General features: G+C 44.5%; 1 protein-coding gene across 1 annotated transcript; it reads left to right on the forward strand.

Annotated features, from left to right (window-relative positions):
* LOC143288166 (sulfotransferase 2A1-like) lies at positions 1 to 10,424 on the forward strand. The gene is made up of 6 exons (XM_076596468.1): positions 1 to 263; positions 3,126 to 3,282; positions 4,099 to 4,268; positions 8,400 to 8,503; positions 8,901 to 9,078; positions 10,114 to 10,424. Exons 1-6 carry the CDS (start codon positions 20 to 22, stop codon positions 10,230 to 10,232), a joined length of 972 nt encoding a protein of 323 aa, XP_076452583.1. The 5' UTR covers positions 1 to 19; the 3' UTR covers positions 10,233 to 10,424.

Raw genomic sequence — 10,424 nt, forward strand, 5'->3', positions numbered from 1 at the left:
ACAAACAAAAAAAAAAACGATGCAGAGGCTAGATCCTGCAGACGGAGACGAAGAAAAGCAAGACAGCGCTGTTAAAGATCCGTCGGCAGTTTGCAATGGCCCGGTAGAAAGCACTGGGACGATGAGCAGAAAGACGGTCAACGTTGACGGGGAGGTGTTTTTGAAATACCCGGTCAGTGTGACGACACAGGAACATTTGCGTAATCTGAGGAACATGACGTTGAGAGATGATGACGTCATTCTGGCCGCGTTTCCCAAGTCAGGTCAGTGCTCGTGTTCTGTGTGTGTGTGTGTGTGTGTGTGTGTGTGTGCGCGCGCGCACGTGTGTGTGTGTGTGTGTGTGTTTATGTGTGAGTGTATGTGTGCTTGCGAGTGTGTGTGTGTGTGTGTGTGTGTTTACGTGTGAGTGTATGTGTGTGCTTGCGTGCGCGCGCGCGCGCGCGCGTGTGTGTGTGCGTGTGTCTGTACGCGCGCGTACACAGACACAGCGTAGTGGCAGTAGACTATAGATTAAAAAAAAAATTAAATAATAATAAAGATAAAGCACCACAATATATGATAGTTCAGTGTAGTGTGTGACAGTATTGTTCAGTACAAAACGATGCAGCGCAATTATACATCACAACGCCATACAACGCAATATACCGTAGCGTGATGCACTTCAACAGAGTGTGAAAAAGTAATAATAATAATGATAATTAATATTTGTATGGCGCTGAATCTTGTGCAGAGACAAATCAAAGCGCTTTCACACCAGTCACTCACACGCATGCATAACTCTAAACTTGAGAAACTGAAGACAAGGAAGAGGCAGGGGAGGGGGGCTATCTTGTCAAGAGGTGGGTTTTAAGGCCAGACTTGAAACAGCTAAGTGTGGAGACCTGACGAAGCGAAAGAGGAAGTTCATTCCAAAAGCAAGGTCCAGAGACAGAGAAAGAACGGCTGCCAACAGTGGAGTGTTTGAATCTGCGTATGCGTAAACAGAGTGGATCCGAAGCCGATAGTAGAAAGTACACTGCACTATGCGCGCTGTGCTATGTATGGTACTGCGCACTGCAGTGTGAAGTTGTACCTTTTGGGAGAGGCCAGTGTAACAGGGTGCTGCAGGCTACAGTACGTATAGTCACAATACAGCGCGATACATTACAGTACATTACAATAGTGTACAGTGCAGTACAGTACTGTACAGTATATATACTAAGTACGGTGCCACTGTGAAGTACACTGCTCTACAGTATAGCATAATGCCGCGGCACAGTTCAGTCATGTATAGTACAAAACAGTACAATACTGTGAAGTACAATACAGTACGAGTACAGTACAACACAGCACAATACAGTACAGTACAGTATGTAACAATACAATACAATGCAGTGCAGTACAGTATGTTACAATACAATACAATGCAGTACTGACGAGTACAGTATGTTACAATACAATACAATGCAATACAATACAATGCAGTACAGTATGTTACAATACAATACAATGCAGTGCAGTACAGTATGTTACAATACATTACAATGCAGTACATTATGTTATAATACAATACAGTACAATGCAGTACGAGTACAGTATGTTACAATACAATACAATGCAGTACTGACGAGTACAGTATGTTACAATACAATACAATACAATGCAGTACATTATGTTATAATACAATACAGTGCAGTACAGTATGTTACAATACAATACAATGCAGTGCAGTATGTTACAATACAATACAATGCAGTACAGTATGTTACAATACAATACAATGCAGTACAGTATGTTACAATACAATACAATGCAGTACAGTATGTTACAATACAATACAATGCAGTACAGTATGTTACAATACAATACAATGCAGTACAGTATGTTACAATACAATACAATGCAGTACAGTACAGTATGTTACAATACAATACAATGCAGTACAGTATGTTACAATACAATACAATGCAGTACAGTACAGTATGTTACAATACAATACAATGCAGTACAGTATGTTACAATACAATACAATGCAGTACTGACGAGTACAGTATGTTACAATACAATACAATACAATGCAGTACATTATGTTACAATACAATACCACACAATAGAGTGCAGTACACAGTATGTTACAATACAGTACAATGCAGTACGAGCACAGTATGTTACAATACAATACCATACAATGCAGTACATTATGTTACAATACAATACAATACAATGCAGTGCAGTACAGTATGTTACAATACAATGCAGTACATTATGTTACAATACAATACAATGCAGTACATTATGTTACAATACAATACAATACAATGCAGTACAGTATGTTACAATACAATGCAGTACATTATGTTACAATACAATACAATACAATGCAGTACAGTATGTTACAATACAATACAATACAATGCAGTACAGTATGTTACAATACAATACAATACAATGCAGTACAGTATGTTACAATACAATACAATGCAGTGCAGTACAGTACAGTATGTTACAATACAATGCAGTACAGCACAGTACAATACAATACAGTTTAACACAGTGAGTGAGACACGCCACAAAGGCTCAGCACACACAGACGATACAGCATCACCACACATCGTAAAAACGATCAAGCGTTTGTGAACCATCTTTCAGGTCGTCAACACTACTTTCCAGGGTGACGGACGCTTTTGCCGAGTGTTCAAAGCGTTGGACTTTCAATGTTGGGGTCCCGGGTTCGAATCTCGGTAACGGTGCCTGGTGAATAAAGGGTTCAGTTCCCCCCCCCCCGATCTTCCAGATCAACATACAATGTGCAGACATGCCAGTGCCCCTTCGTGTGTCTACGCAAGCAGAAGATCAAATACGCACGTTAAAGACCCTGTAATCAATTTCAGTGTTCGGTGGGTTATAGAAACCAGAAAATACCCAGTATACGCCCCCCCCCCCCCCCCCCCCCCGAAAACGGAGTATGGCTGCCTACACTATGCCTACAACAAAAAACACGGTCATACACGTAAAAGCCCACCCGTGTACACACGAGTGAACGTCAGTGGAGTTGCATCCCACGAACGAAAAAGAAAAAAAAAGAAGAAGAATTTTCCAACCGGAAACAGCCAGCCGGCAGCTGCCGCGTGTATGTTTGGCGGCAGGCACCCATTGGCTGTGGGAAGTGACGCACATGCTGACGTCAGGCAGGGCGGAGTACGACCCTCGCGACAAGTCCCAGCTGATGGCGGAGTTCACGGAGGTGGCCCGGCTGGACGCCCTGCCTTCGCCTCGCATCATCAACTCACACCTTTTTCTGCGGTACAGTGTCTTCACTTGTTAACTCTCTCAGTACGGCCAGTCCTCTCTTCTCCTCTACACAGACCCCTCGGATGTCCAGTGGGTGTCTGTGAATGACCCAACCTTTAGCTTCCGTCGTCAGAATTGTGGTATTCTTTGTCAACATTCACCTCTTCAGTATAAGAGCCTTCCGCTTGCACTATTTTGATGATGGTAATTGGGGGTGAAACGCTGTTAACGTCGTAATCTTTCGCCGTTCTTATGGAAAGTGTTAAGTGTTTGTTTAGCGTAGCCGTGACGTATTATGATGATGACGTTCATTATCCATTGGACACGATCGCAATGCATGCACACACATACACACACAAGCGCGCGCGCGCACACACACACACACACACAGACGCACGCACGCAAACACATACGCACACAGACATGCGCACATACACGTACACAACCATGCGCGCGCGCGAACACACCCACACACACACACACACACACACACGCAAGGGCACACACGCGCGCGCGCACACACACACACTAACTCACTCACGCACACACACACTCTCTCTCTCTCACTCACATACACACACTCCCTCTCTCTCTCACACACACACACACACACGCGCGCGCACACACACACACACACACTCACTCACTCACGCACTCTCTCTCTCTCTCCCTCTCACACACACAAACACACACACACACACACACACTCTCTCTCTCTCTCCCTCTCTCACACACACACACACATTCACTCACTCACGCACTCACTCACACACACACACACACACACACACACACACACACACACACACACAACGTGTTTAATTACAGACACCTGTCGAAGGAGGTCGTTACGAAACGAGTGCGCGTGCTTCACGTGCTGCGGAATTTCAAGGACGTTGTTGTGTCCCACTACTTCCATATGCGCCAGAGGGATTTCTTCACGGATGAGGGATTTGAGGCCTATGCCCGCTTCTACTTGCGAGGCTGTGAAATCCCTGGTTGGTTGCTGTATATGTCGTCAGCTCTTTAGTGTTTTTGTTTCTGTGTCATAGTCTTCCTCCTCCTCCTCCTCCTCTTCCTCCTTCTTCTTCTCCTCCTCCTTCTTCTTCTCCTTCCTCCTCCTCTTTTTCTTCTTCCTCCTTCTCTTCTTCTTCTTCCCCCTCTTCTTCTTCTTCCTCCTCCTTCTCCTCTTCTTCTTCCTCCTCCTCTTCTTCTTCTTCCTCTTCTTCTTCCTCCTCCTCCTCTTCTTCTTCATTCTCCTCTTCTTCTTCTTCCTCCTCCTCTTCATTTTCTTCTTCATTTTTGAAGGCGATTCTCTCTTCCTCTTCTTTTTCTTCTTCTTCTTCTTCTTCCTCCTCCTCTTCATCTTCTTCATTGTTGAAGGCGATTCTCATCAGTTCTCAGACATTCGTGAGAAATACTTACTATGACTCTTTGACCTCCTACCGCTCCATCACCCTCCCAAACAAATGACCGTCAGAAGTCAGTATTCACTCGCTGTCACTGTCATTCGGTTTGGGGGAAAGGAATGGGAGGGGGCAGGAGGGTGGAGGGGGGATGGTCATTTAAAAATGAGTACATCGATTTCTCTCTTCTTCTTTTTTTTCTTCTTTTTTGTTGTTGTTGTTGTTGTTAATCTGTAGAAGAAAAAAATACTAAAGTTTGCTCCAGAATTTTTTTTTTTTTAATGCTTTCTGCATGCACTGCGGAGTCTGTTGGACACCAGCAGCTTCATTGTACAGTTTTGATTCTGGATCTGGATCTGGATTCGTACGTCGCCCGAACCAGTTTACAATACAATACACAATACAACAATACAATACAATACACAAACTTTATTGTCTATACTCTGGTACAGATATGTTCTTTTTGGCAGCAGCACAAGTCCAACATAAGAAGAAAACAACAAACAAATAAAATGAATAGAAAATAAAAAGATAAATGGCACCAAATGGAAATAGCTATATACAGATATACAGATTACTGAAATTGACGTGCCTCTCCATTTCAGTCAGCCAAGCCGCATTGCTCATCTTCCCACACCACACACACACACACACACACACACACACACACACACACACACACACACAACCACGCGCACGCACACGCCCACACGCATTTTGGTTATATTGCGACGGAAAAACAGCGAGAGCGCAGCATATATATATCTATATAAAAAAAAAAAACCCAAAAAACTTTTAAGGACCAGCTAGGTGTGGAGCTGCCGGATCGCTACTGCTTTTCGCTTTGCACACACAGGCAAGCCTGTACATCACCTGGCCCTGACCCTACAGAAGGTAGTGCCAAGCCCACAAAATCAAACAACAACAAAAAACCCAGAAGGTCCCCACCCCCATCCTTTCCCCACCTACCTAGCCTGACTAACTAATGTACAGTATGAGTTTTAGTGGAGGGCTGCAGAACTGCCCACCGCTGCTGTAAATGCGGCGACAGTACTGGCCTGGTCAGGCAACCAGGCTAATGTCGGAACGACGAGCTAGCCCTTCAACACCCAACGCTGGCCATTAAGGAGAAGCGTGAGCGAAGGAAGCAGGGCTCAACTTCTGGAGACGTTTTCCCTTGCAACACCTGTGGAAAGTGCTGCGCATCCAGAATCGGCCTGTTCTCCCATATGAGGACACACACCGACAAATAAGCCTGCCTGCCGACTCGTCCGTCGGACCGACGGGAGACTCCATCATCACTGGCCTGGACTGTACAATGAAGCTGCTGGTGTCCAACAGACTCAGCAGTGCGTGCAGAAAGCATTAAAAAAAATTCTGGAGCAAACTTTATTATTATTTTTTCTTCAACAGTGGGAGAAGAGCTGGGATATGGAGTTCCATCCTGGGAAGTGCACAACTCTACCGGTGACAAGAAAGAGAGAACCACTATCCAGCAAATACCATCTACATGGACATTCTCTCCAAGTGGTTACCTCAGCCAAGTACCTTGGAGTTACCATCACTGACGACCTTAGCTGGGACAAGCATATAAACAACATCTGCGCAAAGGCCAACAAGACCCTTGGCTTCCTCAGGCGTAACCTCAAGATCAGCGCCACCCAGCTAAAAGCTACAGCCTACAAAGCCATGGTACGGCCCACGCTGGAATACGCCTGTACCGTGTGGGACCCCTGCACGACGACAAACGAAATCAAGCTGGAATCGGTCCAAAGAAGAGCTGCACGCTTCGTTACAGGATGGTATCACAACACCTCCAACGTCAGCGGCCTCATCAAGCAACTGGACTGGCACCCCCCTGAAGCAGCGAAGGAAGATCAACCGACTGGCCATGATTTACAAAATCACGCATGGTATGGTCTGCATGGATGGATCACAGCTGATTCCTGCTCCAACCCGACAGTGCAGAAAACATGACCACCAATTCAAGCAGCCTCAGTGCCGAACTCTGTACCGGCAGGGGTCCTTTTACCCGCGCACCATAAAGGACTGGAACGCCCTGCCTGACACAGTTGTCGAGGCAAAAACTCTTGACACTTTTGTGTCGAGAGCAAGAAGACTCCAGTAATTTTTTTTTTTTTAAACTCTTTGCTGCGCTGGCCCACACCTCTTGAAAATGTCAGAACAGTCAACATGATGACTGTGGACGTCAAACGGATGATGATGATGATGATGATGATGACTGTCGTTTCTTCCAGGTGGTTCCATTCTTCGATGGTCAGGATCTGGATCAATACGTCGCTTACATCCGTTTACTGGGTGCGCAGCACGTTGGTGTTACTGGCTTCTGGCTTTTGCCAGAGCCGATTTAAAACTATCCACTGACTTTTTGTGGACGATGGTATCGTCTAGATGGTTTCACTCAATTATTGTCTTTGGGAAGTAAGAGTTATCCGCGCGTGTGTGTGTGTGTGTGTGGGGGGGGGGGGGGGTGCGGTGCGGGTGTGTGCTGATTATCTGGTTGTGGTTTTCCGCAATTCATCTTTATTCTTATCTTATCTGTCTATTATAATCAATGTGCAGTATAGTAGGCTATGTTTATAATTATATTCAAATAATGTTTCTTAATTCTTTCTGTTTTTACATTAAGAATACTAGTTATTACCTGCAGTGTGTGGATGTATGTATGAAACGATGTACGTGATATTTTTCACATTTGTATCCTCGTAATATTTGTTGGGGCTGTTGTTGGCTTTTACAGTTATGGTCCCCATGTTGTTTACTTGTCTATGTTGTGATAATGCACCTGACCAAATTTCTCCAGTTGGAGATAATAAAGTTATTCTTATCTTATCTTATCTTATCGGTACTGGTCGGTATTTGTTTCAGGGACACAGTAGCATCTATCGTTGTTTCTAATATAGTTCTACACAGGTTGGTCTTGACAAAGAAGGAGCATCTGTACTGCTCTGAAGTGCCATCTGGAATTTTGTAGCCCTTGGTGTTGTTAACAGCATGGTGAGTAACGATGCTGGTGGTCTCGCAGTCCTTGAATGCTGTAGGGCGGATTTTCCTTCTGCTTCTGTTTTGCAGGGGTTAAGAATTTCTCAGTTTGTTGTTGTTACTGTTGTTGTTTACAGGTAAGGATAAGTTCAGTGTGCAAAAACCTTTTTTTTGACTCACTTGTGTAAACAAAGTGAGTCTATGTTTTAACCCGGTGTTCGGTTGTGTGTGTGTGTGTGTGTGTGTGTGTGTGTGTGTGTCTGTGTGTCCGTGGTAAACTTTAACATTGACATTTTCTCTGCAAATACTTTGTCAATTGACACCAAATTTGGCATAAAAATAGGAAAAATTCAGTTCCTTCCAGTCATCTTGTTTAAAACAATATTGCACCTCTGGGATTGGCACAAAAAATAAAAAGAAGCCTAATTATATGCAAACTGCATTTACTGTTATATCTATATTTTTTGTATTCTCTAAACATGGCACTTTGACCTCTTATTCTGACACAACAACTAGAGGAGTCATTATTATCATTTTTTGTTCAAACAGGAACTTCTTTTGCTAAGCATGGAAGTTTTATTTATTTTGCAAACGTTTTGGTGCAGATAGTAAAAAAGGGAAATTACTCTGTAATTAATGCTAGGGGACGTAATTTATCACAAGTGAGTCTTGAAGGCCTTGCCTCTCTTGTTTGTGAATGAGCTGCGGTTGTACTTGCAGGTAGTTACGTTGATTACTTCGCCTACCTGCAAGAGATGGAGGCATGGCAGAAGGAGCATCCCCAAGTGCCCTTCCTGAACGTCTGCTTCGAGGACATGAAAGAGGTCAGGAGCAATTAAACGCGTCACACAACACGTCACTCGCTTGGTTTTGACGTCACGAAAGCTACGTCAAAGATACCAAGGAAGCGGATGAGATTTGTCTAATGTCCCGTCACACATATTTTGAATATTATCTATCAATCAATCTATCTTCTATCTACCGTCACACAGATTTTGAATGTTGTCTATCAATCAGTCTATCTTCTATCTACCGTCACACAGATTTTGAATGTTGTCTATCTATCTATCTATCTCTCTATCTACCGTCACACATATTTTGAATGTTATCCATCTATATATCTACCGTTACATATTTTTAATGTTTTCTATCTATCTATCTATCTATCTATCTAGCTACCGTGTATGCGTGTGTGTATGCGTGTATGTGTGTGTGAGACAGAAGCCAATGGAGTGTGTGAAGGACCTGGCGGAGTTTCTAGGGGTGGCGGTGACGCCGTCCCTGTGCGAGGAGATCGTGCAGGCCTGCTCCTTTCAGCAGCTCCAGAGGGCGGACCTGGCCAAGGACAACCCTGCCGGCCGCCTCTTCAAAGGGGGAAAACGACAGCTGTTCAGGAAAGGTTGGATTGGGGGGCATCGTTTTTTGTTGTTGGTGTTGTTGGTTGTTTGTTTGTTGTTGTTGTTTGTTGTTGTTTGTTGTTGTTGTTTGTTGTAGTTGTTTGTTTGTTTGTTGTTGTTGTTCAGTGTTATTTGTTGTTGTTTGTTGTTGCTGTTTGTTGTTGTTGTTGTTGGTGCTTGTAGTTGTTTGTTTTTGTTATTTCTTGAAGCTGTTTGTTGTTGTTGTTGTTTGTTGTTGCTGTTGCTGTTGTTTCTTTCCGTTGGTTCTTATTGTTGATGTTGTTTGTTGTAGTTGTTTGTTGTTGTTGTTGTTGTTTTTTTTTGTAGTTGTTTGTTGTTGTTGTTTGTTGTTGTTGTTGTTTTTTGGAGTTGTTTGTTGTTGTTGTTTGTTGTTTCTTGTCGTTGGTTGTTGTTGTTGTTTGCTGTTGTATGTATTGTTGGGTTGGTGGTGTCCTTGCATATGTTGATTGATTCAAAACAGGCACTGCTCAACATCACCCGGTAGTGAGTCAGCAAGCAGTGCAGGGTCTCCTCTTGGTGTGTGGCCTCCTGGCGACAGTTTCCCCATGCGCGATGCGCCCACTGTCAGCGTTCTCATGGTCGTCGTCGTCGTCGTCATCATTTTCTTTCATGATAACTAACCCAGTGGGTTTGTTGTTGTTGTTGTTGTTGTTGCTTGTGTGTTAGTTCGTTGTGCTTTGTAGTTGTTGTCGTCGTTGTTGTTGTCTCAAGGCCTGGCTAAGCGCGTTACGTTACGCTGCTGGTCATGCATCTGCTGAGCAGATGTGGTGTAGCGTATATGGATATGTCCGAACGCAGTGACGCCTCCTTGAGTAACTGAACTGAACTGAACTGTTGTTATTGTCGTTGTTGCTGCTGCTGCCGCTGCTGCTGCTGTTGTTGTTTCTTTGATGGACGTCACGTCACCATCTTCGTTCGTCATTATCTACGTCATCGTGGATCGATCGATCACTCCACACCGTACCGTCGCTGTTTTGTTCCCGGGAAGCTAACCCCAGGTGGTGTGACTTTTTCAGGCCAGGTCGGTGACTGGAAGAACCACTTCACTGTGGCCCTGAGCGAGGAGTTCGATGACGTCATTGCTGAGCGGCTGCAGCGCTCTGCATTCCTCCCTCGCTTACGCTACACCCTGTGACGTCACTCGGCAGCCTTCTCTCCCCTGATACACCCTGTGTTGTCACTCAACAGCCTTCTCTCCCCTACTACACCCTGTGACGTCACTCAGCAGCCTTCTCTCCCCTGCTACACCCTGTGTCGTCACTCAACAGCCTTCTCTCCCCTACTACACCATGTGACGTCACTAAGCAGCCTTCTCTCCCCTGTTACA

This window comes from Babylonia areolata, chromosome 12, assembly GCF_041734735.1.
Source record: "Babylonia areolata isolate BAREFJ2019XMU chromosome 12, ASM4173473v1, whole genome shotgun sequence".
Classification (NCBI taxonomy): domain Eukaryota; kingdom Metazoa; phylum Mollusca; class Gastropoda; order Neogastropoda; family Buccinidae; genus Babylonia; species Babylonia areolata.

Bases quoted from the DNA above. Each gene is read 5' to 3' on its own strand.
- LOC143288166 (XM_076596468.1), top strand. From the start codon at position 20: ATGCAGAGGCTAGATCCTGCAGACGGAGACGAAGAAAAGCAAGACAGC. The intron at 3,283-4,098 runs GTACAGTGTCTT...GTTTAATTACAG, and splicing joins AACTCACACCTTTTTCTGCG to ACACCTGTCGAAGGAGGTCG. The intron at 4,269-8,399 runs GTTGGTTGCTGT...TTGTACTTGCAG, and splicing joins GCGAGGCTGTGAAATCCCTG to GTAGTTACGTTGATTACTTC.